The sequence below is a fragment of the Panthera tigris genome, chromosome E2 (assembly GCF_018350195.1).
Source record: "Panthera tigris isolate Pti1 chromosome E2, P.tigris_Pti1_mat1.1, whole genome shotgun sequence".
Lineage (NCBI taxonomy): Eukaryota > Metazoa > Chordata > Mammalia > Carnivora > Felidae > Panthera > Panthera tigris.
Genome location: NC_056674.1, coordinates 17,645,876 through 17,673,273, shown reverse-complemented (window position 1 = coordinate 17,673,273; position 27,398 = coordinate 17,645,876). Strand labels below are relative to the sequence as shown.

The window sequence follows — 27,398 nt, the reverse complement described above, 5'->3', positions numbered from 1 at the left end:
TGGTTTGAAGGAAGGACTTCCTCCCTCGTACTTCCCCAGCAATACGGAGGGAGGCCCACAACTTTCCAAATACTGACCGTACACAGAGAAACCATAGAAACATCTTTATTGAAGGGGACAGGGGTCATGCTGAATTCAGGGACATGCAGTGAAGGGGCAGTCGTGAGCTGTCCTTGGTGGTCAGGGCCCCGGGTCCACCCTGGACCCCCTGGGCCTTCAGGTTCTCCCTCAGACCGTTGGTCTGGCTCGAGTGCTGTGAGGTCCTTTGGGGCCAGTGACTCAGATTTGGTGTTTTGGACCTGTGACCAGAACATAGATTGAAATAGGGGGTCCAGGATTTGGGATCCCCTCAAGGCCTTGGGGCCCTTCATGTATTAGAGATGGAGGCTTTAGGATGTGGGGTTCCCTTGGGGCTGGGGCTCTTTGCATTTGGGTGTCTTGAGATCCAACGACTCAGGGCATTGAAGTGCTCCAGTTTCCAGGGATGAGAATTCCTGTTTGGGGTCTCCTGGTGCCTATGAAGTGGGCTTGAGGTGCCCTGGGAGCCCGGGATGCATATCCTCACTGCAGTCTCCTCCATCCCAGGCACAAGGACCTCCGTGATTGGGGTTTCCTGGGGGCTTGGGATTGAATTTTTTAATTTGGGATTCCCTGGGGATTTGGGGATTCCATGATTTGAGGATCCCTGTAGTTAGGGCCTTGGGATCCTCTAGGGGCTGTAGGACTTGGGGACACAGGGGAGTATGGGACTTGTACTCTGGGGTTTGGGATCCCGAGAGTCACAGAATGGGGCCTCTAAATTTTGGGGTCCCCCAAAGGGGGAAGTCGTTACTTAAAAAATAGAGAATTTTCTGGGAGCCTGACCAGCACAGGGGCTGTGGGCCATGTGGGGTGGGCTTCATACAAGGCACTGGGGGTTTCTTGAGGGCGCAGAGGGTAGGAAGACTTAGGGGTCCTGTAATTAGCACTTCCAGGACTGTTTTGGTGTCTGTAAATTGGGGGTGACAGTGGACTGGTTAATGTGTGTCTCTTTTGTAAGAACAGGGGTCTTTGTTAATGTAGGGAGTCTCTGATTGCAGTGTAAGCTTTTGGGGTGACCATGGGGGGTCACAACATCTTGAGGGGACTGATGTTAAATGTAGGTCTGTTACTCTGTTGCTCTGGAGGCATGACCTATGTTTATTTCAAGGGGACTTGACAGAGGAGGAGTCTTTGTTAATGGGGGAGGGTTCTGATCCAGTAATGAATGATTCAGGAATGTTCTGCTCTGGAGCATTATGTAGAAGTCACCATCATTTGAGGTGATGTGGAAATATGTTATTGGGGGTCTGCTCTGAGGGGTTGGGGATAGGGACTAGCCTGAAGGTGCTACACTCAAGGAATCTCTTTCTGGGTACCTTGGGGTCTGTATTTGGGGGTTATCATGAGGGAATCTGTTAATAATGGGGCCTCAGTGATCCAGGGCTGGCTAATGGGGTCTCTATTCTGGATGTGTTACTGGGAATCTCTATCTCAGGGTGATTCAGGGGCTCCTTGTGTCAGGAGATGCTAGAGGGGACTCTGTGACTCTGTCAGGTATCCAGGCCTCTAAGACTGCATCTCTGCCCTCAGCATCCAGGGAAACCAGCAGCAGAAGAGCAACCTGGAAAGGAGAATCATATCCATCACGCCTTGATGCAGGGAACATCTGGATTTGGCCTTTCTGGATTCTGTCTCTACTTGTCTGGCTATGCCCTCTCAGACTCCTGTGCCGTGGAAGGTGTTCTGCCTCCTCTACCTGCCCCATACGGGTGAAAGTCCCCAGAATTCAGTGTGGGAGCTCACTCCCTAAAAACTGTTTCTGGGTAGGCTGATTAGCCACTAGTTTTCCTAACCTCTATTTCCAGCCCCAACCAGAAGTCCAGATCCCTGTGTCCACCAGCCTTGTGCAACCTCTCCCTGAACATCCTACAGGAGGTGGGCCAAGGGTTGGCTACACACCTGGAGATGGAGTTCTCTGATGCGATGTCCTTTGGGGTCCGGACTGTCGTGAAAGTGCGTTTGGGCTGTGTCACTGAAGGAGAGGGCAAGGTCTCAGGTGACAGGATGACAGACCCTCAATACCGAACCAGACTCTTTGTCATTAATACTTGTCCATGTCCCCAGTACCCACCTCGACCTCACATTCCAATACCCATCTGGACCTCTTATCAATAATATTCTGTGTCCCTCAATACCTACTCATGTCCCCAGTGCCTGCCCAGAGCCTTGTTGTTAACATCCCCATACCCCATAGCACCTATCCTCTTTGGGATCCTGTCTCATCATTTTCCTGGACCCCATGTCCCCTGTGAAATACTGGAGATTTTGCCACCAGCATATACCTGAAAACCCATGACCCTCCTATCCCCAAACCTTCACTCCTCCTCTACCTCTTACACTCCAGCCCCAACTCACTTGTCACTTGATGCACTTTTTTGGCTCCCACATTGTCCCCAGGGGGGTCAGTGGATCCACCAATCCTGGGGAGACATAAGAGGAGTAGGAGAAGTCAGAGTCACAAGAGGAGCTGAACCCATGGGGCCTATGCAGAAAGAGCTATGGTGTGGAGGTGGGTATCCACACTGTCCTGCTGGTACAAGAGGAAGAGACATCTAACAGGGGAATCAGGGTTCTGGGAAGTGCCCTGGGTTTGGGTTAGAGTTTGGGCTCACCTCTGAATTCGGGATGCCGGTGCAAAGACTCCATGCCGCGGGGGACAGGTAAAGTACCGGACACCGAAGACAGAGCCATCATGCTTTCCAGTGGGCTGGTCTAGCTCAATGCCATACCAGTAACCTGCAGCAGTAAGGTGTCAGGATGCCTCAAGGTCCTGCCTGCCTGCCCCCACCCTACCCCCCAGATCACTGTCCTTACCTGGGGCAAAGTCTGTCTTCCCATAGAAGCGCACAATCCCTTGCTTCTGGCCAGCAACAAGGACTTGGTCTCCAACCTCAGCCTTGGCTCCCTCTCGCTGCTGCAGGCTCCCCAGAGATGGGGATGACGGGGGCTTCTTCTTGCCTGGGGTAAAGGGTACATGGGGAGGGAGTGGGGCCCCCAGATGCCAGCCCTGGGGACCCCATGCCACCCAAAAAGACCCAAGGTAGAAACTCTGTCCTGGCTCCTGTCAGGAACTCTAGAGCCTTCCCAAGAACTGGGGGGCTTTAGGCTTGAAAGGAAACAATCTCAACTGTAAGAAAACTGGGGGTGGGGGTTAGGCATGAGGGTCAAGAACCTGGAGAACCCCCAAATCCTTTCTCAAAGCTGAAGTTATTTGGGTCAAAAGAAAAACTGAGTCACAAAAGTAAGGAGCCCAGAAATTATCCTTTTAAGGTGAAGGAAGTAGGGGCACCTTGGTGGTTCAGTCGGTTAAGCGTCTGACTCTTGATTTTGGCTCAGGTCATGATCACAGGGTCATGAGATCAAGCTCTGCATCGGGCTCTTCATGGAGCCTGCTTAGGATTCTTTCTCCCCTGCTTCTCTCTGCCTCTCACCTGCATGTACATGTGCACGGTCTCTCTCTCTCTCTCTCTCAAAATAAATAAACATTTAAAAATAAATAAATAAAATGAAGGAAAGGGTTGGGTGTGAAGATAAATCAAGTCACTAAATCCAGGAACCCCACAGATTCTTCCCTAAAACTGGGGAAAAACCCTTGGGCCTGAGGGGAAACTAAGTCATAGAAAGCAGAGAACCCCCAGATCTTTTCAGGAACTGGGGGTGGGTGGGCAGTACCAAGTCAAAGGAGAAACAGAGTCATAGAAGTGAAGAACTCAAGAGATTGTCTTCTAAAACAGGAGTTTGGGCCTGAGGATAAACTGAGTCACTGAAGCTGGGCTACCTACAGAATATCCTCAAATTGGCTCTCCTCCTACCCAGAAGGCTCCCCTCTGACCTTTATGTTCCCTGCGGCCTTTCCCAGTGACACGGGAAAAGTCCATCCGAGGAGTCCGAGGTGTGGAGGTGACTGATGAGGGGGGCGCATCCACTACTTTGGAGATCTTGGACACAGAGGCAAAGAGACCTGCGGGGACAGAACGTGGGCTGGGAGCTGTCCAAGCCTCTGCCCTCTGCCCAGTCATCATCTCCCTACCCCCATTACCCAGTCAGCAGCATCAGAACTACTGAGTGGACCCCACCACCACCCCGTTTGAGCCCCAGGTGGGACTGACCCTGCTTGGGAGGGCAGATGAAGTACCGGACACCCCCAACACTGCCATCATTCTTGCCCTCGGGTTCATCCAGCTCCACGCCCACCCACTGGCCACTGGCGAACTCCGTGGTCCCGCAGAACCGAAGTGTGCCCGTCTGAGGAAACAAGGGAGGATATGGTTTGGCGGGGGTGGTCCTTGGGGGGCCATGACAGATCCCTGGCACATCCCTGGTGAGTGGATGAGGGAGCCCTAAGCTCAAATCTGTTTGGACATTACCATTTATTGGCTATATGACTTAACATCACTGTGCCTCAGTGTCCTCATCTATGACATGGGAACAGAAATCACACCTACCTTATAGAATGGTTATAGAGCTTCCCTGTCCAATGCAATAAACAGCCATTAGCCACATACAACAATTTAAATTAACTGAAATTAAAATTAAATTTAGTTTTCCTGGTTGCACTAGCCACATTTCAAGGGCTAGTAGCCACATGTGGCTTATGGCTACTTTACTAGACAATACAGACACAATATTTCCATCATCACAGAAAGGTCTACTGGACAGGGCTGTTATAGCCTCAGAACAGGGCCTGGTGCTGAGTGAGGGATCAGCGAGTGTTGACTATTACTGTCTTGTAACTTTGGTCAAATGACCTCCTAGGCCTTAGTTTCGTCTGCAAAATGGAGAGAATAATGCACCTTAGAGCCTGGCTGTCTGGTTGAAACATCTGTAATGTATGTAGATTTGTTTAGTTGTGGTGAGCCCTCGTGGCTATTAGCATCGTGTGAGGCTGCTTCACTCTCAAAGTTCTGGTTCCTTGCCTATAAAATGGGTGGATTAATAGTGCCTATTTTGGAGGATTGGTGTGGGGGTCAGAATAGTGCCTGGCACGCAGACAGCACTTGGAATGCACCAAGCCTTCTTCTAAGGGCTTTACAGATTTTAATTAGTTTAATCCTCATACAACCCGAGGCGGGTACTGTTACCAGCTCCATTTTACACATGAAGAAACTGATACCCAGAGAGGTGGGATCAGTGGCCGCAGGTCCCCCAGCTGGAAAGCAGGAAAGCTGAGGTTTGCCTGAACTTCTAACCACTGTACTATACTGCTTCTCTCAGAGGCAGATTGTCATTATTGTTCTTATCTTCAAACCAAAGGTTTCACCTCTCTGAGCCTCCTACAGTCTTCTGGGTTCTATAATGGGAAGAGTCAACCCATTCTGCTTTCAGAATTGTCACATGGATTTGACAAGATCATGCACAGAAAGCTCTACAGGCAGGGCTGATGCATGCCAAACTCTTGATTAGGAAATGCAATGTGACTTTTACAGTTTCTCACTGTGTAAGAAACTAGATTCAAATTCCTTCCGGTGGCCTACATGTCTGGTATGATCCAGCCCCCTACTGACCTCTCCCCTTCGTCCTCTGGTTATATTACCCCTTCCCTCCTCTTGGCCTCTGAACCTGCCGTCTCCTCTGTCTCCATATTGTTGTGTGTGAGCCCCCTCCTCTCTCAGCTCAGATATCAGCTCCTGAGAGAAGCCTTTGGAACACCCCAGCAGCTAAAACTGCATTCGCCTTCAGCCAGGGGAAATTTACTAAATCCAAACATTTTTAAGTTAAAGAAATTTTTTTTAAGTAATCACAGAGTCCAATGTGGCGCTCAAACTCATGACCCCAAGATCAAGAGTCATATGCTCTACTGACTGAGCCAGCCAGGCTCCCCTAAATCCAAGCATTTAATGGTTTTCAAAGCCACTGTTGCTACCAGAAATTATCTTAACTGTGGATTTATTTTATTGGCTGTCTCTCATTAGAAAAGAAGCTCCAGAAGAGTGGGTGTGGGCTCACACACAGCCCTTTATTCCCAAGGAGAGGCTGGGTCCGCATAGAGACTGAGGGACACCAGATAAATAAATAAGTCAAAGTTGGAATACCTGGATAAGTGAAGATTCTCTCTGCCCTTGGGGCCTTTATACCTGCTCCCTCTATGCGGGATCCCTTCTCCTTTTCTTCTCCTGGCTCATTCCTCCTTATCTTGAAGCGGGTGCCTCCATCCCACAATACCCCTGATTGTTCTGACCTGTCCTTTTTTCCCAAAGTGCTGACGCCTCTGGGAGCAGAGGTGGGCCTTGACTGGGGATCACAAGGCCCAGGGTAACTCACAGATGCAGAGCTGCACTGATCACTCTGTTTGTGCTACCTCATGACCGCCACGACTCTTCTGGGCTGTCACTGTCAACTGATAGATCTGTCTTCCCTCCCTGGACTGAGAGCTCAGCCTTGGGGCAAAAGGAAGCACTCACAGAATGACTGTTAGATGAAATAAATACTGTAGGAATGATGGGGGTGGAGGGGGTGGAGGGGTGGACAAAGGGGAGGGTCTACACTCTGTCCAAAGACCCATCTCTGAGGCACGAGGGCTGACTCCTGCTCTCCACACCTTTCCCCAGGCCCTGACCTTCTGGCCATCCAGCAGCACGCGGTCTCCCAGACGCAGGCCCAATGCACTGAGCATGAGATTGCCTGGGACGTTGTCATAGTTGGGTAGTGTGACCTTGGGGAGGGCACAGGAGAGTGGCACAGCCTCCTCCAGCAGTGTTCGCAGCTCCTTGGCCACCAGCGCTGCCTCTGCCTTGTCCAGGGACATGTCCATGGGGTCTGGGACCACCTCTGCTGGCACCTGTCCCTTTCGGTTCTGGGGGCCAATGGGAAAAAAGGAAGTGAGAATTCAGTGGCATAGGCTGTACCTCCACCGAGCCCAAGCTCCCAGAGACCCCTAGTCCATGTAAAGCAAAGGCAGATCCAGGCCATCCCTTAGGCCATCATGGGAATAAGAAGGGGTGAGGCATTAAGTTGTAGACCACGTCCCCAGGGAAGTCCACCGTCAACCTCAGGCTCGGGATTTCAAGTAATTGAGGGTGGAACTAGGGGTGGAGCCAACAGGGAATGAAGGTCACACTTCAGTCTGTAGGTCATGCTCTCAGGGAGGCCATGTTCCCAAAGATCCCAAGCCGGGAATGAGACCACGTGAGGGATGAAAATGGTCTCCTGTGGTACTGGGTCAGGTGTCCAACTGGGCCAATGGGGAATGAGGAGAGGCAGGGCTTCAGGAACACAGGCCATGTTTCCCCAGGATATCTGAGCCTGGAATAATGCAGAGTAACTGGTGTTGGAAATGGATGCTTTGGAGATCAAAGATCATACTGAGGGCTTATGGGGAGACCCAACCTTCTCATTCAGAGAGTCTCAACTTTTTTCACAATCCTGAAATATTATCTACATACAGCCCCAGGGTCAGCCAAGATTGAAAGAAGATATTCTTTGCTGGGTAACCCTGGATAAATCACTTACTCTCTCAGCTTCAGTTTCTCTCATAGGGCTCATAATAGAGTTCACCTGACATATCATGAACACTAAGTAAACACCAGCTATCATTTCATTTGTTGAATGTATAGTAGATGATTTTTGTAACGAACTTCTAGAAACGCAAGCAGTTCTGGCCTCCCTCTCCTCCGCTGGCTGGGAAAGGGGGTGGGGAAGGAAGGAGAAGGAAGAGAATGGGGGCTGGGACAGGGATGTAGTACCCGCAGCGCCGGGTTGGCACCATGCTCCAGCAAACATTTGGCTGCGCCCAGGCACAGGTTGGAGGCAGCGATGTGCAGGGCTGAGCCGTGGTTGAAGTCACTGCACGTGGAGTTCACCACTGGGGTGTGGGAGAGAGGAGGGTTCCGGGTGAGTGGACTTGGCACCCCGCCCCCCGTAGGCCACCTTGCCACCTTAGAGTCCCCCAGCTCAAGTCCATCTCTTAACCCCGCAGACCCGAGTGCCTCCCACAGACTCGTGTTGCAGAGCCCAGCCCCTCCAGAAGGGTCCTGTCCAGCCCCGGGGATGGATGGGTCATGGATATCTGGACCCTGTCTCTCACACCTCCTACCTCCACCCTACCACCATCGTCTCGGATCCCGGTTCCTTCTCCCTTCCCAGGCCAGACCTCAGTTCTGCCCCATCACTCAGCTGCCCTGCCTTCTTTACTTCATGTCTCCCCATCTCCCAGCACATCTTCTCCCGGCCTCCAGCACACAACAGAGGCACCCTCCTCCTGCTTCCAGCCCCCATCTTATCCTGCGTCCCATTCCCTCCAAGCCCCGACCCTCCCGCTCACCTCTCGGCCGGGCGCCCTTCAGCAGCACGCGCACAAGGTCGGGAACGTCGAAGTAGGCAGCGTAGTGAAGCGCGTTCATGTTGGTCCAGCGGCTGCGCAGTGTTACGTCCGCACCCAGCGCCAGCAGCTGCTGTGAAAGGCGCACAGCCGCCGCAGGGTCCCCTGCACGACAGCCCAGGTCAGCTTGCATCCCCTCCTCCAAAGCCTGGGCCCAGGGCATGGGGAAGGCCCTAGGCCTCAGGGACTGTGCTTTGGGATCTTAGGCTGCGGGTTCACGGTGGGGGGTCTGAGGGCCAGGATTCTGGGTGGTTCTGAGGGTGTCATGTCTGGGCGCCTAGGTTTGGGGGCTGGTGGCTTGGGGGTGTGGACCTTACCGACTCCGTGGGCTCCAGCCTTGCACGCATAGTGGAGCAGTGTCATGTCGGTCAGCCCATCACGGTCATTCACATGGCAGCCTCGACGCAGAATCTGGGACGGAATCAGGGAGGTTTACCCAAATACATGAGGGACCCCATCCTCTCCCTCCCTGGCTTCCCAAGTATCTTACCTCATTACCGATGACATCAATCTTGTGCTGGACTTGGGGCACCCACTGGCGCACGATGGCGAACAGCTCAGGGATGGTGGTCTGCGGGTCAAAAAGAATCTCCTGGCACGCCGGGTCATTGGGGTCGAAGAACGTGAAGGCTAGGGCAGTGAGAAGTTCAAAGTCATCCCAGGCAAGCTGATCCCCTCTTTCCATCCTGAGGCAGGGGAACTCTAGGCCTTTGCCTTTAATACCCTCTAATGCATGGTCTCAAACCACACGGTGCATGGGCTACAGGCATTTTCTGTTGGCCAGCATAAGGTTTCAAAATCAGGAGGTTTCACAGAAAACTCTGCATGCCCCATGTGTCTTGAAAAGTTGGAAGATCTGGCAATCCCACAGAGCAGCAAACTGCACCCCTGGAAATGAGTGTGGAGGGAGTGCAGTACCTCGAGTCTGCATGCCCCTGGGAGGAAGGAGGCTGCCACTGCTCTAGCCCACCGTTGCCCTGGCCGAGTATGGGCACAGTTTGGCTAAATCTCAAGTAAAAACAAAAAGCCAGAAAAGCTGGCTTTTCAGAAAAATCTCCCCAATTTTTCAAATACTGTGTAGAACACATAAAACGTACCCATGGGCAGGATCCAACCTGTGGCCAGCCAGGGTGGTGCCCAGAGGAACTTCCATCTCCCCCTATTAGGCCGTGATGTCTGTTGTTTTCTGTGGTATTGCCAACACCCAGCACGGGGCCTGGCGCAGGGCAGGAACTCAGTGCATACTGAGTGAGTAAATGAATACCCAAACGATTCATAGCTCTGGATGTGTATCCAGATGATACACACCCACAGAGACAGCATCTCCAGGAATCAGCCTTTGTGTTCCTCTTTAAACCAGTCCCGGCACGCACAGCCCCCCTTGGCTCAGACCCTGCCCTGGCTCCCACCACACTCAAAGCACCGACCACTATTCCCTCCACAGCCCACGGGCCCTGCACAAACCGGAGGCCAGTGTGTTCTCTGCCCTCTCGCCCTCACTCATTCCACCCAGCCACACTGGCTCCTTCTGTCCTTCCAACACGCCAGGCAAATTCCTCTCAGGCACTTTGCGCTCGGCATTTTCCTTGCCCAGGACAGTCTTCCCTCAAGCCTTCTCAAGGTGTTGCAGGTTTTACTCAGATGTCACTTCTTCAGGGAGGCCTCCCCAGACCACTCTGTGTACATCAGCACCTCTGCCCTTCTCCATCTCCTGACCTTTTTTATTGCTGTAATCACGGCACCTACCACTGCTTAACATTAACTTGTTTACTCCTTTTTCCTTCCCTTTCTCCTTCCCTCTTTTCAGGTCTCACTTGTCTCCCTTGCTAGGATGTAAGCACTGTGTTTCTGTGCTGCCTTGTTCACTCCCTTCTCCCAAGGCCCGGCACAGCAGCTGGCATGCAGTAGGTGATCAATCAATCTCTGCAGAATTAATTGTACAATTTTGATACACAAATAGACAAGTTCTTCTCAGAGCCCATCATAGCCCCCTCTCTGTCCTAGACCACATTTCCAGATTCCTTCATGTTCGGTGGTCAAACCCTCCTCGTTCTAGAAGCAAGATTCTGAGGGAGGTGAGGGTCAGGCAGGGAGCAGCCTACACTCTCTGACTTCCACCAGGGTACAGGCCCCAGCCACGTCTAGACACATTTCCAAAGGAGATTTTCCAGTTCCCTGGGGTGGATTCGTCACCTGGGACACCCAGATAATGTTCTTATTTTTCTATCAGACTGAAGTCAACTTGTAGCCTCTCTGACCCACCTCTAGTGGGTGACGTGACCACAGATGCCATCCCTTCTACCCTATCATAGTGATGCCCACTCTTTGAACATGGTGCCTAGTTTTTGAACTTACAGCTGCTGGGGATTCCCAGACAACATCTTCCAAAAGCCTCCTCCACCCTCTCTACCCAGCAGCCAGAGGGAGCTTTTAAAAATATAAATCAGATCTGCCACTCCTCTGCTTTTAAATACCTCCCTACCAACTGCTCTCTCCTCATCACACTTACCAAAGTCCTCGCAGTGGACGCTAAGGCCCCCCCAGATCTAGTCATTGCCAAACCCTCACCTTGACTCCCATCACTCCCTTACTACAGCTCCAAGATTGCCTTTCGTTCCTGGCCCAGGGCTTTTGCACTTGCAAAAGATAGCCCGGAACTATCTTTCTCCAGCTCTCCTATGGCTGATTCCTTCTCATCCTCTGGGTCTCAGCCTAAATGCTACCTTGTCAGAAAGACCCACTCTGACCACTCCGTCTCAAGGTGCTGCCCCCTGCCCCCCCTTTTATATGTCCAACTTTTATTTCTTTCATAGCACTCACTCCATCTGAATGTATCTGATTGATCTATTATTTGTTCCCTTCTGAGAGCAGGGATGATGCCTGGGTCACTCACCATTAATAGAAGATGATAGAGATTACCCAACATAAATCTTATCACAGACTAGTAGCAATGGATAAATATGCTTGGTGAATGATTAGACACTTTCAGTTTCTCCAAGAAAATACCCTCTCAGCTCCACACCTTCCTACCTTGGAGCCTTTACTCCTGCAGTTATCTCTCTGAGTACTCCCTTCCCTTGCCCCTTTCCCTTGTTAAACCCCAACTCATCCTTGGGTCTCCCTCAAATGTTACCCCTCATAGAAACCATGTCTTAAAAAGCTCTTGCAGCATCCCATTCTTGGCAAACACAATTCTCATCATGTCTTATAATTATATATTTATATTACTTTATACTTATCTGTGTGGTTGCCATTGAGGCCTGTAAATTCTCTCAGGGCAACAACTGGGTCTGTCTGGCTCCATGCTTTGCCCCAGCTCCTAGCATAGAGCCAGGTCCACCACAGGCTTTCAGTAAATGTTTGTTGAATGACTAAATGATTGAATGATGTGTCATGAATCAAAGATTAGGATTATTCCAATTTCGTTCTCCAACGGGTGAATGAATAAATTAACCAAAGGGGGATGCAATGGCCACCACTCACCCAGACCACTTTCAAATCACCCAGAATCTCCCCACCATCACCACCAGCAGAGCTCAGCCCAACCTCTCTGGCCACCCATGGCTCCAAACAAAATTGCAGGGTGGGGAGGATGGTTACCGTAGTCCTTGGGGAGGGGGGCAGGTGCCGAGGGGTGCACAACAGGCTTCTGCCGGCGCTCCTGGGTGGGGCTGGGGGCCTCAGGGACCAGCTCATCCTCTTCCTCCTCTTCTTCTTCCTCCCCGCGTGGTGGGGGGGCCATGGGAGCGGGATCTGTCTTAGTCATGGTCTTCAGTGGCCCTCCGGGGGGCGGGTGCAGATTTGGGGGCGGTTTTCAGGCCAATCCTGGAGACAGAGGCCAGTCACAGACAGCCCCCAACAGGGTCTAGGGTCTGAGCCCCCAGAAGCTCCAAGGCCCCCAGTGACTCCCACACCCCCAGCTCTGGATTTTGGGCAATCATAGCGACGACCATCAGCCGTCAGAGGACCCTGGTATGCGGGCCCAGCGCCTACCACTTCCCCCCTCTTCCCCAGGTTCAGCCCCCCATTCTTCTCCTCCCGCGTCAGGCCCCTCAGTCTAGGCCGCCCCCTCCCCGGGTTTGTTTATCTCGGGATGCAGGATGCTTCGCCCCTCCCCTTCTCCGCGGGCCTCCCTCTACCCATCTTACCTCGGACTGATGGGGCTGGGGACCAAAGCTGAGACTGGGGAGACTGGAGTAATGGGGTGTCAGTGTTGGGGGAAGTGATGGGGGAGGAGAGGGAGACAGAAGGGGACGAGGCCCAGACGCCGACAGGGGATGGGGGTGGAGAAGGAGGGGCGCTGATGCGCATGCGCAGTGATACCCCCAACCAGGCGCGGGGGCGGAGATACTGGGAGGCTCCAGGCTTTGATGAAAGGGCTTGAAGCAGCGTCGTCGTGAAGAGGATAGACACGGAGGATGGAGAGAGAAAAGAAGAGATGGCCACGAAAAAGGATGTGAGACATCAAAACAGAAAGAGATGAAGCAGAGACAAGGGCAAGAAGGAGAGGGATGGGAAAGCGGGCACAGTTTTTTGTCCGTCCCCCTGGGACAGAGCCTTCCTTCCCGCAGGCCCACAAACCAGGCCAGTTAGGGCAGGGGTCTCAGTGTGGTGGTGGTTATGAGTGTTTTCCTCTCTCTGAGATCTCAGACCTGACCCTTCTCCATGGTCACCGCATAGAAGGGGTGTGTCAGAGGGATGATTTTGTAGACTCCTTTCATCATCGAGGGTCATTAGTTACCGTGGTTATCATCACTGAGTGCTCAGAGAGCACTTACCAGGTTTAGAGAGGTTAAGCTACTTGCCCAAGGGCACACAGCAAGCAGATGCTGGAGCTAAGAAACCAGACAGCCTGCTGGAAACCAGACGGCCTGGCTGGAGAGTCCGGGCTCTTCATCACCATGCTACATATGGCTGTAGCAGTGTGTAGGGGCCAGATCTGCCAATGAACCCCTCCAACCCTCTCGGAACCTGTATCTCCCCTTGGGGGAAGACCTCCTGGAGCCAGCTCAGAGTCCAAGCCTTCCTGGCTCCATCACCCTGGTTTGGCTGTCACTCTTGCCTGGTGACCAGAGCTGGCACTGCCTACCACTCCAGCCCAAAGAGGACTGGGCTACTTTGCCTCCCGCCCTTCATCCTTCTAATGGGCAGGGGTAGTTTCATCCCTCACCCCCCACCCCGGCCCTCATCCTGGTCTGTCCTTCATCCTCTCCCACCTGGACTGTGTTCTCCCTGCTCCTCCCTTACCCCACAACTTGCTCCCTATAATGCAGCCACAGGGACCTAACATATCACATCAGGGCCCTCCTCCATTCAGAGACATCTGCTTGCTGCACCTCGCTCTAGATAAAAGCTAGTGTTCTCAACCACAGCTCACAAGGCCCTAGGTGGACTTTCCACTATCATCTCTCCACCCTCTCCTCCTCTCACTCTCCCCCACATTCACTGCCCACCACACTGACTTCCTTGCTCCTTCTCAGCCCAGGACCTTTGCACTGGCCGTTCCTTCTGCCCAGAATGCTCCTCCCCCAGATGCTTGGTTTCCTCTCTCCCCTAGTTTAGGATTTTACTTCTTGGCGCCTTTTCAGTGAGACCTTCTCCGCTCTATCTAAAATTGCATCCCCCACACATACTCCCTTCCCTGCTTCAGTTTTTACCATAGCAACACTGCCCTCCTCCAGCTGACACCCTTGATGTTGGGCACTTGCAGGGGGTGTGCTGCTCCCTGGAACATCCAGTCCGTATGCCTTCCAGGCCAGGTCCTTCTCACCCAGGTCTCTGCTCGAACATTGTCTCCTTAGAGTCCTCTTCTCCACCCATCTGCCAGTGCCACCCCCACTCCATTACATTTTCGTTTAGTCTTTACAGCGCTTATTATAATCTGAAATTATCTTGTTTATTAGTTGACTGGTTTATATTCTACTCAAGCAGAATAGAAACACCATGAGGGCAGGACTTTGTCAGCTGTGTTCACTGCTGTACACCCAGCTCAGCACCAGACTTCGCAAAGGGTATGAGAACCAGGTATAATTCTCCCCAAATAAACAACTCTTGTTCTGCTCTGAGACTGTTTTACTGACTGTAAAGGTTCAAACTAGGAATGGCAGGAACCTGGCACCAAGGGGAACAGGGACTGATGAGGCTTGGGCCTTGGTCAGCCCCAAGGTTCAAGGGGTCCCTTAGGAGGGGGTACTTGGAACCAGACCCTTGAGGGAGCTGCAATGGCCCAGGCATGGGTGGTGGGGCTAGGCAGACCCATGTATGATGAGTGGCTCTTCCTCTGTCTTCTGTCATCTGTCCCGCAACATCTGGTCCTTATGCACTGGGGGTCTGAGTGTCCAGGAGCTCGGGCTTGGCATCCAGTGTGAGAAGTGCAGGACTTTGGGCAAGGACCACAGCTATGTCAGACCCTCCACAGATAATGGGACTCCTCACATCCAGGGAGCTGGGCATTCCCAGACAAAGAGGGATAGAGATGGAGAACACAGGGGAATGAGGGGAGGGAAGGAGAGAGGGAAGGAAGGAAAAGGGGGGAAGAAATGGTGAGGAACATGGAGGGTGATGTGGGAGGCGGGTGTCAAGGAACACAGAGAGATGTGGGCAGAGATTTGTGGGGAGACAGGTAAACAAATGTGAGGCCAGAGAGACATTCATGGGGGAATAAAGAGGTATGGAGAAACAGGGAAATGGCGGGGGGGGGGGTGTCAAGAGACAGATATGGGGATAGGCAAACACAGGAGAAGACAGAGAGAGACATAGACGGGGGACACAGAAAGATGCAGGTGAAGAGAGACATGGGGAAATGGAGAGACAGGAGGGAAGAGAGATGGGGCAGCAGAAACATAAAGATGAATGTGGGAGGAGAGAGGAGGAGATTGAAACACATGGATTGAACGGGGGCAGGGGAGGCAGAGAGACACTGTCAGCCCAGGGACCATGGCAGGCTGAAGAATCCCAGACCTGAGTCTGAGGTCTATCCCTACACTCTGTATGTCCCTCTTGTGCCCCAGCATGGTTAGGCCACAGTCTCAAACACAAAGCCTCCAGGGGCAGCCACACTGCAGTTCTAGCTAACTGTTCCTAGCTGACTGCTGCTAAATCTGCTGAGCCTTCAGGAAAGACCAAAAATTATTTTAAAGCACCACTGAGGCCAGAAAAATCGTATCTGTTAGCTGTGTACAACCTACTGGCCAGCAGGCAGAGACACCTTAGCCACAGAGCTACTTTGGGGGCTCCTTTTTGAAACCCCTTCCTATCTCTTGTCCAGGCAGGGCTGAGAGCCCTAGGACCTCAAAGTTGGCCCTAAGGTTTGAAGCAGGGAAAAGGCCTGGTCAAACTTTTAAAGACACAATGCCCTCCTCCAATATTCAGAAGTAAACTATAGGAGCAAAAGCGCCTTTAGATAGGGCTCGGGAGACTCTACTAGATGGGCTGCAAACTCACACTCCATAGGGGCCAGGCAGGAGCTCTCTAACTGTTTGAATCGAGGTTCTGCAACTTACTGGCTGCTTGACTTTGGGCAAGATTTGTGCCTGACTTTTCATCTGAAAAATGGGGACAACCGTAGTACCAAGGTCACAGTGAGTCTTCAGTAAGTTATTAACTCTGTCTGGCAGAGAGTAAAGGCCCCTTAAATATTATTAATATATGGAACAGCCATTACCCTGCTCTGACCAATAGTGGGTAGGCATTGCCAAACTGACTTTTTTTTTCAAGAAAAGCCAGAAATGTGGAAACATGAATGAAATGTTCTGACTTTTAAAGGAAAATACATATGCCACGGGGGCCAGGTGGCCACATTCACCAGGCAGAGCAGGTCCTGGTGCGCCCAGCCGGCAGGCTCTCCTTGCACAGCTGCTGCGCCAGCTGTTCTAGAGCCCGCAGCTGCACCTGGTGCTGCTCCTGGCGCCGCTGCAGCCTCCGCACGCGACGTTGCAGTGCTCCCAGGATAGTGCCCAGCCCGGCCAGAGGGTGCTGGGCCTGGACTCCAGGCCGTGGCCTGGCAGGAGCAGGAGGAAGGATCAGGGGGGCCAGGAACACGGTGGCTGAGGCCTCGGGGCCTCTGGGTGCTGGCCCTAGTACCACAAGGTGCACAGGGCCAGGGGCCGAGAAAGCTGGGCCAGGGGTCGGGGGCGTGACGCCTGGTGGGGAGGGAGACACGACTGGCTTCTCGGTGCTTCGGGTACTCTGCTGCTTCTGGAAGACAAAGCATGGGGTGGGGGGCATCAGGGCCAGACTCCAAGGGGTACTGCCATCAGGTAAGGCCAGACCTCAAGGAGGAACTTCCCTCAGGAGAGAAGGGCATAGGGTCAGACTGGAGGAGGGACTTCCCTCAGGAGAGGAGGGCTGGGGATCAGACTCCATGGATTATTTCCAGGTGGGGAAGACTGGGGGTCAGACGCCAGTGGTGGGACCTCCCTTTGCTCACCTCAGTAGGCGGCGCTGGGGAGAAAATGGAGGGCACTGCATCAGGCCGCAGGTAGCGCACACCCCAGCGCCACTGGAAGCAGGAAGGTGTGAAGTGCTCACTGCACAGGTGCTGGTGGCAGCTGGGCACCCAGTCCTCATGGCCCATGTGCCGCAGCCAGGCCCGCAGCCGGGGGCCATCCTTCAGTGGGAACCTGCCAGGGGCAGTGGGGTTACGGGGTCAGTGGGGTTATGGGGTCAGCAATATCAGGTCCGGTCACACCCCTCCCTGAGGACACACACATCGGGAGGTCCCTGGGCTCCAGACCTCTGTCTCTCCAGGCTAGAAGCTGGCCCTGCCTCCTGCCCAGGCCCTACCACCAACCCACATCCCATTCTTCCACCTTTTAAACACCCAGCATCAGCCCACCTCTCCTACCTCTGTTGCCCCTTCCATTCAGCCTCCATCCTCTCCTGCCTGGGCTTTTGCAACAGCCTCCTTCCTGATCTCCCTTACCCACAGCGACTCTGCGCTCCCCCAACAATCTGCTCCTCTACATGAAGCTGAGAGAGTAGTTTATGAAACTGGACAAATCTACAAAGTAGGAGATTCTACATTCATGGGGGTAGGGTGGGGTTATAGGTTAAAAGAGATTTAAGGAACACCCAATTGCAGGTTATAGACCTCGTCTGCAACAAATCATTCCATAAAAAGCATTTTAAAACAGTTGGGGAAAATTGAGCATGAATTGGGCACTGGATAGTTGTAAGAAATTAATTTTGCTAGGTATGATAATTGTCCTGGTTTATGTTTTTAAAACAGTCATCTGTTGGAAAAACATTCTGAAATATTTATGGGCAAAAGAACTAATACCTGGAATTTACTTTAAAATACTGCATTAAAGGGGTGCCTGGGTGGCTCAGTCAGTTGGGCGGCCAACTACAGCTCAGGTCATGATCTCATGGTCTGTGAGTTCGAACCCCACATGGGGCTCTGTGCTGACAGCTCAGAGCCTGGAGCCTGCTTCCAATTCTGTGTATCCCTCTCTCTCTGCCCCTTCCCTGCTTGCTCTCTGTCTCTCTCTCTCAAAAATAATAAACATTAAAAAAAATTTAAAAAAAATAAATAAAATACTGCATTAAAGGGGTGCCTGGGTGGCTTAGTCGGTTGAGCATCCCACTCCTGGTTTTGGCTCAGGTCATGCTCTCACAGCTTCATGGGTTCAAGTCCCACATTGGGCTCTGCGTTGGTAACACAGAACCTGCTTGGGATTCTCTCTCTCCCCCTCTCTCTCTGACCCTCTCCCACTCATGCTGTCTCTCAAAATAATAAGCTTTAAAAATAAATAAATACTGTATTAAAGGTGTAAGTAGGTGGAGGGTAGATGAAAAAGATTGGCAAAATGTTGACAACTGGTGAATCTGAGCGATAGATATATGCAAATCCATTTATATAACTCTATTTTTTGGTGTATGCTTGAAAACACCTGATAAAGGTGGGGTTTTTTTTAATATTTACTTTTGAGAGAGAGAGTGCAAGTGGAGGAGGTGCACAGAGAGAGGGGACAGAGGATCAGAAGCGGGCTCTGCACTGACAGCAGAGAACCTGATGCAGGCCTCGAACTCACAAACCATAAGAGCATGGCCTGAGCTGAAGTTGGACGCTTAACTGACTGAGCCACCCAGGCACCCCTGTTAAAAGGTTTTTAAACAACTCAACAACAACAAAAATAACCCCATTAAAAATGGGCAAAAGACTTGGGGCACCTGGGTGGCTCAGTTGGTTAAGTGTCTGACTCTGGATTTTGGCTTAGGTCATGATATCCTGGTTTGTGGGACAGAGTCCCAAGTCAGGCTCTGTGCTGACAGTGTGGAGCCTCTTTGGGATTCTCTCTCTCCCTCTCTCTGCCCCCCTCTCTCTCAGAATAAACAAACTTAAAAAAAAAGTTTTAAATAAAAAAGAAACAAACAGCAGTGCCTGGGTAGCTCTCAGTCAGTTACTTGTCTGAGTCTTAATTTTGGCTCAGGTCATGATCTCACTGTTCGTGGGTTTGAGCCCTGCGTCAGGCTGTGCTGACAGCCTGCTTCAGATTCTGTGTCTCCCTCTCTCTCTCAAAAATAAACATTAAAAAAATTTTTAAATGGTTGATATGGTAGATTTTATATTACATGTATTTTACAATTAAAGGTAAAAATTAAAAATTAAAGTTTAAAAAAATGAATGAAATAAAAGCTTTCCCTGTGGGAGTGGGTGGGGATTATCTGAGACTCCAGACTGTCCACAATGGAGACCTCATTTTCCAGCTTCATTTGCAGTCAGGGGCGGCCACATAATTGAGTTCTGGACCATTTGTCCTGTGGCAGCTGTCAGAAACTGGGAGACATTAAAGGTTTATTTTAAGCCGTTAAATTTTGAGATAGTTTGTTATGTAGCATTAGATAACTAGTATGGTCAGTCATCCACATTCTACCTGCACAGTATCTTCTATATCTGCCACATGATTTACTTAATATTTTTCTTAAAACTGACCAACTTTAAGTATTTAACAAAGATACCTCAAAGAGAAAACTTTACACCACAATTTAAGATGGAAAAACCAGTATTGGGGCACCTGGGAGACTCAGCTGATTGATCTCTCAGGTCATGATCCCAGAGTTGTGGAATGGAGCCCTGTGTTGGGTTCTGTGCTGAGTGTGGAGCCTGCTTGATTCTCTCTCTCCCTCTGCCACTATCCCTGGCGCGCTCTCTCTCTCTCTCTCTCTCTCAAATTAAAAAAAAAAAAAAAAAAAGAAGTCATATAGTTCTGTTAAAAAAAAAAAAAAAAGAAGAAAAGTAAAGAAAACCGTATCAATTCCATGAACAGGAGTTGACCAAAAACAAACAGCTAGATACCTTCATCTGCTGAGGGCTTTGAGGCCTGCTCTTTGTTAAAAGGGCAGAGTAAGGGTGTTAGAGACTGCGGGACAACACGATCCCTAGGAGACAAGGTAACAAACTCGGGCACAAAAGGAACACTATGGAACCCTAAAACAGAACGTGGAGGCACTCAATGAACTGACATGCTATTGTCAGGCATACACGTTATCTGAAAAAAGCAAAGTTCCAAACAGAGCAGATCAGCTTTTAGTAATTGTGGCAGGCTCAGTAATGGCCTCCAAAAGATATCCATGTTCTAATCCCTGGAACCTGTGAATACTACGTTGCATGACAAAAGGTGTGATTAAGTTAATGGTCCTGAGATGGGAAGTCATCCTGGATCTTTCATCTGGGCCCTAAATGCAATTACAGGTATCCCTGTAAGAGGGAGGCTGAGAAGATGTTACCTCAGATGAAAGCGGAGAAGGTGATGTGAGCACAAAGGCAGAGATTGGAATGATGCGGTCACCAGAAACTAACTGGAAGAGGCAAGAAATGGATTCTCTTACAGCCTCACAGGGAGTGCAACCCTGCCAAGGCCTTGATTCTGGCCCAGTAAAACCGACTTGCACTTCTGGTCTCCAGAATTGTGAGAGAATAATTTCTGCTGCATTAAGCCATCAAGTTTGTTTCAGTATCCACAGGAAATTAATACAGTAATAAAGGGTGAAATTAGAACATATATTCAGATTTGCTTGTATATGCATAAAGAAACTGGGAAGGCAGGGGCGCCTGGGTGGCTCAGTCAGTTAAGTGCCTGACTCTTGATTTGGGCTCAGGTCATACTCTCAGTGTTCATTGGATCGAGCCCTGCGTTGGGCTCTGTGCTGCTAATGTGAAGCCTGCTTGGGATTCTCTTTCTCCCTCTCTCTCTGCCCCTCCACCACTCATGTATAAGTGCTGTCTCTCAAAATAAAGAAATAAACATTATTTCAAAATTAAGAAAAAAAGAAAAACAAACTAGGAAGGACATATAAAAAAGGAGTTGGGTAGGATGGACAGAGATGGGGGTGGGAGCAAGACTTCTCAGCCAAAAGGCAGACAGACAGGGCGGGGGGGGCAGGGGGGGGCACAGCTAGTGCAAGAGGACAGAGGGGCTGACTCAGAAGAGCTGTGGCACCCAAAGAGCAGAACCCCAGGGCACACAGCCAGGAACTCTGGCTGCTGCAGTCCCTTTCGTCTCTGTTTGGGATCCAAATCCTCTCATCAACCCCATTCTGCCTGGACACACACAAGAAATCTCTTGCAGCAGCCCCCTTCTTGGCAAACCCTGCCCCCTTCTTGGCAAACACTGACAAGTGACTACTCCACTTGCCCTTTTCTTCTTCCTTACTAGTGAAATTCCAACTTTAGTTGAGGTCATAAAGTGCCATGCTAAAAGACTATGTTTCCCAAGTTCCTTTGTGTAGGTGGGGCCATGTAACTAGGTTCTGGACAATGAATACTTTTGTGTTGTGTAAGAAAATCTGGAATGGTACCTGAAAGGCGAGGGGGTTCTCACATGGATCAGAGCAGCTCAAGGGGCAAAGGAGGAAAGTACAAAATCTCTTCCTAACTTGGTCTTTTTCTTATTCTTCTTTATTCCTCTGAATGGCAACATTTATAATGGACTCTAAAAATCTACCATAAGTGGGCAGTGTCCTCCTTTTCTATAGAACGGTTTAGTCTTGTTGGTCATCCTTCTAGATCATGAAGTGGTATATGCTGTTAGAAGTTCTTTTCAAAAGAAAAAAAAAGAAGTTCTTTTCTTCCTTACTAACAATCAATCCTAATGGTCTTCAGGGTGGTTAAATGCCCAGGTAAAAGACTACATTTCCTAGTTTCCTCTGTAGTTGGAGGGTGACCAATGATGGAGAACTCACCATTGGGTGGGGTTTCTGGGAAGGCTTTCTAAAGGGGGCTAATTCAGTTTGCAGTTGGAGCCCCTTTCGCTCTTCTTCCCTTTCTTCCCAGGAATGATACATGGCACTTGGCAGCCATCTTGGATGGAAGCAACATACTAAGGATGACAGGACAGAAAGAGAGGAACCTCAACCCTAACGATTGTGGACATGCCACACTGGTGCTGGTCTGTCAACCTCTGTATTTGTTTTATATGAGAGAAAAATAAACTCTTGGTAGATTATGTTATTGTTCAAAATATTCGCTGCCCTTCCTCACTTGAAGATTATATATCTCTACTCCAAAGACTTGAGGCTTGCCATAGACTTGCTTTGGCCAAATGACTGAAAGTGACATGGGCCACTTCTTTTTTTTTAATGTTTATTTATTTGAGAGAGAGAGAAAGAAAGAGAGAGAGAAAGAGAGAGAGAGTGAGCAGAGGAAGGGCAGAGAGAGGAAGAGAGAGAATCCAAAGCAGGCTCCATGCTGTAAGCTCAGAGCCCAATGTGGGGCTCGATCTCACAAATTGTGAGATCATGACCTGAGCCGAAATCAAGTCAGACACTTAACTTACTGAGCCACCCAGGTGCCCCTGGGCCATTTCTAAATATAAAATTTGTCGGGAGCCAATGGGTGATTCTCCCTACTTTCTCTTTTCCCCCTCCTATAAGACCAGCAATATTCCATGTAGGAGAGGCTCCTTCAGCCTGAGACCCCAGTTAAGATATTGTAGAGTAGGTCCACAAATGGTCTGCAGAGGACATAGTGTGAGTGAGAAATAAACCTTTGCTGTAGTAAGCCATTGAGATTTTGCATTTGTTACGGCAGCATAATTTAAACACACTCTATCCTATAATCTCCATAATCTTTTTTAGCCAGTAATATTTCGTGACTTTCTTACTGCCAACCAAATGCAATTCCTGATAGGTCCCCCATGAGAGAGGACTCTCATACGTGCCTGAAAGGGCCTAAAATAGAACTAATGAATGTTTCCTTTGGCTGCCTGGCAGGCTCTTGTTATTCCCTGGCAGCCACATCCCTCTTTGTTTCTCCTTCTCCTTTTGCCTTCTCCTGAATCTCCTTTGGAAATAGTCCCTCGCCAAACTCTTAACTAACTATGTGGCTTCTGCAAAACTGACTCGGGGTGAGTCTAGAGATGGAAATGGGTTAGCCTGTGTGAGGGACAGCCTGATTGCCATTGGTGGGATTTATTTTATTTAATTTTTTAAATTATTTATTTATTTTGAGAGAGTGTGGGTGCACACCCCTGTGCACATGTGGCAGAGGGGCAGAGAGAATCCCAAGCAGGCTGCTGCTGTCAGCGCGGAACCCAACAGAGGACTCGATCCCACAAACCATGAGTTCATGACCTGAGCAGAAATCAAGAGTCAGACATTTAACTGACTGAGCCCCTGGGCGTCCCTGACGGGATTTAAACAACACAGATATAAACTGATCTTTATGAAGCCATCTGGCTGCTCTGCACAGTCATTATTCTCATTATTATATGTGAAGCATTTAGAACAGTTCCTGGCATATAGTAAGTGCTCTTTAAGTTCTTGTTCTTGTAAGGGCCACAAGAGTGGAAGCAGGGAGGTCAGGAAGCAGCTCTCACAATGTCTCAGTAATAGATGATGACAATCTGAATAGCAGAGGTAATGAGAAATGGTCAGACTGGAAATGTAGGGTGTTTTTTTGTTATTTTCTAATAGTTTAGTTAGGAGTTTCCCATTTGCATTTATAACTGTATTGCCAAGGTGTTAGGGGTTTTATTTTGATTGGGTGGAGATGTGTTTGGGAGGTAAAGTCAAAGGATGGGTTAATGGACCTGACTGGGGCAGTGGTGCTGAAGAAAGGATCAGGAGTGACTCCCACGTTGTGTGTTCGGTTCTTCAATGTTTGACCCTTCACTTATCCATGAGTTGTCAGGACAGGAACAGGATCTCTCAGGGTCCTTTGTGTCCAGCAGGGATTTCCTTTCTCCTGGAGATACTGAATTCATAAACAATGCCAGAGCAATATATTTTATAAAGCAAATCTGGACACACTGATTTAGGTTCGAAGACTCCTCTGCATTATTCCTATTCTGTACCAGGGCCCCTCAACTGACATGGGCTGCTAGGTTTCCTTAGGAAAGCCATCTGAAATGCATTAATCGAATTCATCCAACCAATATTTACTGAGCACCCACTATGCGCCAGGCACTGTTCTAGGGCTGGAGAAATAACAGAGAGCAAGGCAGAGAAAAATCTCTGCCTTCATAGAGTGATATTCTAATAGGGAAGACCATAAATGAATACATCAAATATGTGACATGCCAAATAGTGGTAAGCATTAAAGGGAAAAATAAAACAGGAGGTGGATAGGGAGAATACATATGTTATCTGGGAAAGGGTTATCATTTTACATAAAGTGGTGGTCATAAAGGCAAGAACTTTCCATGCAGAAGGAAAAGCACACAATCAGCAAAACTAAAAGGCAACCGACAGAATGGGAGAAGATATTTGCAAACGACATATCAGATACAGGGTTAGTATCCAAAATCTATAAAGAACTTATCAAATTCAACACCCAAAAAATAAATAATCCAGTGAAGAAATGGGCAAAAGACGTGAATAGACACTTCTCCAAAGAAGACATCCAGATGGCCAACCGACATATGAAAAATGCTCAACATCACTCATTATCAGGAAAATACAAATCAAAACCACAATGAGATACCACCTCACACCTGTCAAAATGGCTAACATTAACAACTCAGGCAACAACAGATGTTGGCGAGGATGTGGAGAAAGAGGATCTCTTTTGCATTGTTGGCGGGAATGCAAACTGGTACAGCCACTCTGGAAAACAGTATGGAGGCTCCTCAAAAAACTAAAAATAGAACTACCCTACAACCCAGGAATTGCACTACTAGGCATTTATCCATGGGATATAGGTGTGCTGTTTCGAAGGGACACATGCATCCCCATGTTTACAGCAGCACTATCAACAATAGCTAAAGTATGGAAAGAGCCCAAATGTCCATCGATGGATAAATGGATAAAGAAAATGTGGTGTGTGTGTGTGTGTGTGTGTGTATATATATATATATATATATATATATATACACACACATACATACACAATGGAGTATTACTTGGCAATCAAAAAGAATGAAATCTTGCCTTTTGCAACTACGTGGATGGAACTGGAAGGTATTATGCTAAGTGAAATTAGTCAGAGAAAGACAAAAATCATATGACTTCACTCGTATGAGGAATTTAAGAGACAAAACAGATGAACATAAGGGAAGGGAAACAAAAATAATATAAAAACAGGGAGGGGGACAAAACAGAAGAGACTCATAAATATGGAGAACAAACTGAGGGTTGCTGGAGGAGTTGTGGGGGGGGGAATGGGCTAAATGGGTAAGGGGCACTAGGGAATCTCCTCCTCCTGAAATCATTGTTGCACTATATGCTAACTAATCTGGATTTAAATTTTAAAAAATAAAAAATAAAATTTAAAAAAAAAAAGAAGGAAAAGCACAAAGCCCCTGTGGCAACAATGTGCCTGGCATGCTAGAGGAACGTCGAGTAGCCAGTGATGCTGGAGAACAGTGGTAAGGGGGAAGAAGGAGGAGGGAGATGAGTCATACAGAGACTAGGGATCGAGCTCCTGTAGAGCTTTGTAGGCCTGTCTGCTCCAGCCTCACCTTGTCTTTTATGAGTGACGTGGGAGCCAGGGGAGGGATCTGAACAGAGGAGGACTCTGATCTGACTCAGGTGTACACAAGTTCCCTGTGACTGTGTGTGGAGATCAGAATGTGGGAGTGGGTTGATCAATGAAGAGGCTACTAAAATGGTGCAGTCAGGAGGTGGTAATGGCCAGAACCAGAATGGAGGCAGAGAAGGGGGTTAGAAGTGGTCAATTCTGGATAGATTTTTAAAGGGAGAGCCCACAGGATCTGCTGACAGACTGGATGAGGAATGTGTCCTGGCTGATTCAGACTAAGGCCCCCAGGGACACACCTGTAGTCAAAGAAAGTCAGGTTTATGTACCACAGCAATGAGGGAAACTGCACACCAGAGGTACTATAAGGAGTCTCACCAACAAAGGAAAAGACAGGGTTATTATTTGGATTTGGGGGAAGGGGTGAAATGTAAATGAAATTGTTTAGCTAGGCTTAAAGCAAAGCAGAATTGTGTGTGAAGGGATAAATACTAGGTCTGCATTGCAAAGTGAGTCCAGAGTCCTGTCTCCTTGGAAGCAATACAGTTTAGGTCAATGTGGAAAACTGTGTCCACAAATGCCTTACCTGAAGCTCTGCCCCTGGACTGTAAACTGAGGCTGCTTCTCATTGTAAAAATGACTTAACTCCCCCAGGTGTTCAGTGAGATGTTTCATTTTTACCGATATGATCTCAAACAGCAAAGTTTATCATCATCCATGTTTTTACAATGTTTTAAAAGTAGACTCCATGCCCAACATGGGGCTTGAGCTCACGACCCTGAGATCAAGTGTCTCTATCTACTGAGCCAGCCAGGCACCCCAATAGTCTAGGATTTTAGAGAACAAAGTTTCCTAGTAAAAAGCTCAAAGAAGGGGAATTTTTTCACTTACATCTGCTGCATGTCCCTGTGAAAAATATAGAAATATTTTTTTCCTATTAACTCTTCAGCCGGCCTTTCCCATGTCTTTTACTCCAGCCGGGGAATAATAAAGAGGAAGACAGATTTTTTAAAATTATCTTTGTTTTTTTACAGTTCAAGCTAATTTTTACTTTAAGTGTGAGGAAAGAAAAGAGGTAGGGAGATGACTCTAAGGTTTCTGGCCTAAACAACAGGTAAGATGAAGTAAGTTATTAACCGAGATAGGAAAGGTTGTGGAAGGTTTGGGAGGGAGACAAGATCAGGAGCTCAGTTTCCGATGTTTTGCGTTTGAGATACCTCAACTTCGTGGACATGACAAGCGGGCAGTTGTAGGCCCCTCCCTACGGTCCCACTTCTTCCGCTCGCCCCTTTCACTACCTGTAGTTAATCGTCTACACCTGCGTTTTAACACATCTGCGCCTTTGCGTGTTCTGTGTTTATTGCTGAGAATACCGTCTCTTCACTTTGCTAACCCTGTTTTCAGATACCTGCGGGCTGGACCAGGTGCCGGGCAAAGGGGCAGTTATCCTCGGGCCCCGCCCCCGCAAGCCCCGCCCCGCAAGCCCCACCCCACACTTGCGCTCACTTGTAGAAGCTCACAGGGCGGTTGTCAGCGCCCAGTCGGCCCGCAGTGTTGGAGCAGTTCGGAGCACGGCAATACTTGGGCATGGCTCTTCAAGCCCGTTGAATCCTGCCCAGTCTGCAGCCGCACTTTGCTCCTCGCGAGGCTCCACAGAACCCGGCCCCACCCGCGCGCTCTCTGCCCGCCTCACGTGATGGCCCTTGAAGCCTCATCACGTGCGGGGAAAGGGAGAGGGCGGCTGCGCACTAAGCGCCCAGTCGCGCTACCACAACTGCGCCCTGGTCACGTGGCAAATGGGGAAAAGCGAGTAGGACGGCACAAAGCCAGTTCTTAGCCACTCCGACCTTATCTTGTGCTGGGAGACAGGTGATGTCACGGCTTTTCTGAGCCTGCGCCAAGTGGTCGGTCTCTTTCGGCCCCACCCTACGCTTATATCCGGGTGACTATCCACTGCGTGGGCGGGGGAAGTGCTGCAAAAAGCGAACTGGGGGCTTTGGAGGCTTTGACCTTAGCTACGTAAAAGTTAAAACCTAAACGTTTGTTAATGATGAAAACAGGCCGCAATAAAAATGCCATTTT

General features: G+C 49.6%; 3 protein-coding genes across 5 annotated transcripts in view; 1 reads left to right on the top strand and 2 right to left on the bottom strand.

The window, feature by feature from the left end:
- Positions 1 to 83: 83 nt before the first annotated feature.
- CLIP3 (CAP-Gly domain containing linker protein 3) lies at positions 84 to 13,851 on the bottom strand. 2 transcript variants are annotated; one of them, XM_042968986.1, is made up of 14 exons: positions 12,547 to 13,851; positions 11,999 to 12,223; positions 8,889 to 9,028; positions 8,716 to 8,809; positions 8,342 to 8,503; positions 7,764 to 7,882; positions 6,620 to 6,874; positions 4,191 to 4,326; positions 3,914 to 4,042; positions 2,896 to 3,039; positions 2,694 to 2,817; positions 2,437 to 2,501; positions 1,981 to 2,053; positions 84 to 1,642 (listed from the first exon to the last, which is right to left on the bottom strand). In XM_042968986.1, the coding sequence occupies exons 2-14, from the start codon at positions 12,162 to 12,164 to the stop codon at positions 1,588 to 1,590; spliced, it is 1,662 nt and encodes a 553-aa protein (XP_042824920.1). In that variant the 5' UTR covers positions 12,165 to 12,223; positions 12,547 to 13,851; the 3' UTR covers positions 84 to 1,587. The 2 variants fall into 2 exon arrangements, with proteins under 2 accessions (XP_042824920.1, XP_007096872.2); XM_007096810.3 differs by having other exon boundaries at positions 6,638 to 6,874; positions 12,547 to 13,849.
- A 2,289-nt stretch (positions 13,852 to 16,140) lies between these two features.
- THAP8 (THAP domain containing 8) lies at positions 16,141 to 27,109 on the bottom strand. Its single transcript, XM_007096813.3, has 3 exons — positions 26,823 to 27,109; positions 16,827 to 17,019; positions 16,141 to 16,594 (listed from the first exon to the last, which is right to left on the bottom strand). The coding sequence occupies exons 1-3, from the start codon at positions 26,903 to 26,905 to the stop codon at positions 16,199 to 16,201; spliced, it is 672 nt and encodes a 223-aa protein (XP_007096875.1). The 5' UTR covers positions 26,906 to 27,109; the 3' UTR covers positions 16,141 to 16,198.
- WDR62 (WD repeat domain 62) overlaps positions 27,097 to 27,398 on the top strand; it is a 44,319-nt gene continuing 44,017 nt past the window's right edge. Inside the window, exon 1 of one of the 2 annotated variants that reach the window (XM_007096812.3) lies at positions 27,097 to 27,185. The gene's annotated coding sequence lies outside the window, so the exon portion shown is untranslated. Of the gene's footprint in view, positions 27,259 to 27,398 lie in introns of both variants that reach the window. The other variant, XM_042968876.1, reaches the window with a different exon arrangement.

What these genes read in the sequence shown, in the direction of transcription:
- CLIP3 (XM_042968986.1), bottom strand. Translation starts at nt 12,164, where the DNA reads ATGACTAAGACAGATCCCGCTCCCATGGCCCCCCCACCACGCGGGGAG. An exon ending in GTGCCAACCCGGCGCTGCGG is followed by an intron (nt 6,875 to 7,763) that starts GTACTACATCCC and finishes ATTGGCCCCCAG; the next exon opens with AACCGAAAGGGACAGGTGCC. An exon ending in TCAGAGAACTCCATCTCCAG is followed by an intron (nt 1,643 to 1,980) that starts GTGTGTAGCCAA and finishes TCTCCTTTCCAG; the next exon opens with GTTGCTCTTCTGCTGCTGGT.
- THAP8 (XM_007096813.3), bottom strand. Translation starts at nt 26,905, where the DNA reads ATGCCCAAGTATTGCCGTGCTCCGAACTGCTCCAACACTGCGGGCCGA. An exon ending in CGCCCTGTGAGCTTCTACAA is followed by an intron (nt 17,020 to 26,822) that starts GTGAGCGCAAGT and finishes TGCCCCTGGCAG; the next exon opens with GTTCCCACTGAAGGATGGCC. An exon ending in CCCCAGCGCCGCCTACTGAG is followed by an intron (nt 16,595 to 16,826) that starts GTGAGCAAAGGG and finishes TTTGTCTTCCAG; the next exon opens with AAGCAGCAGAGTACCCGAAG.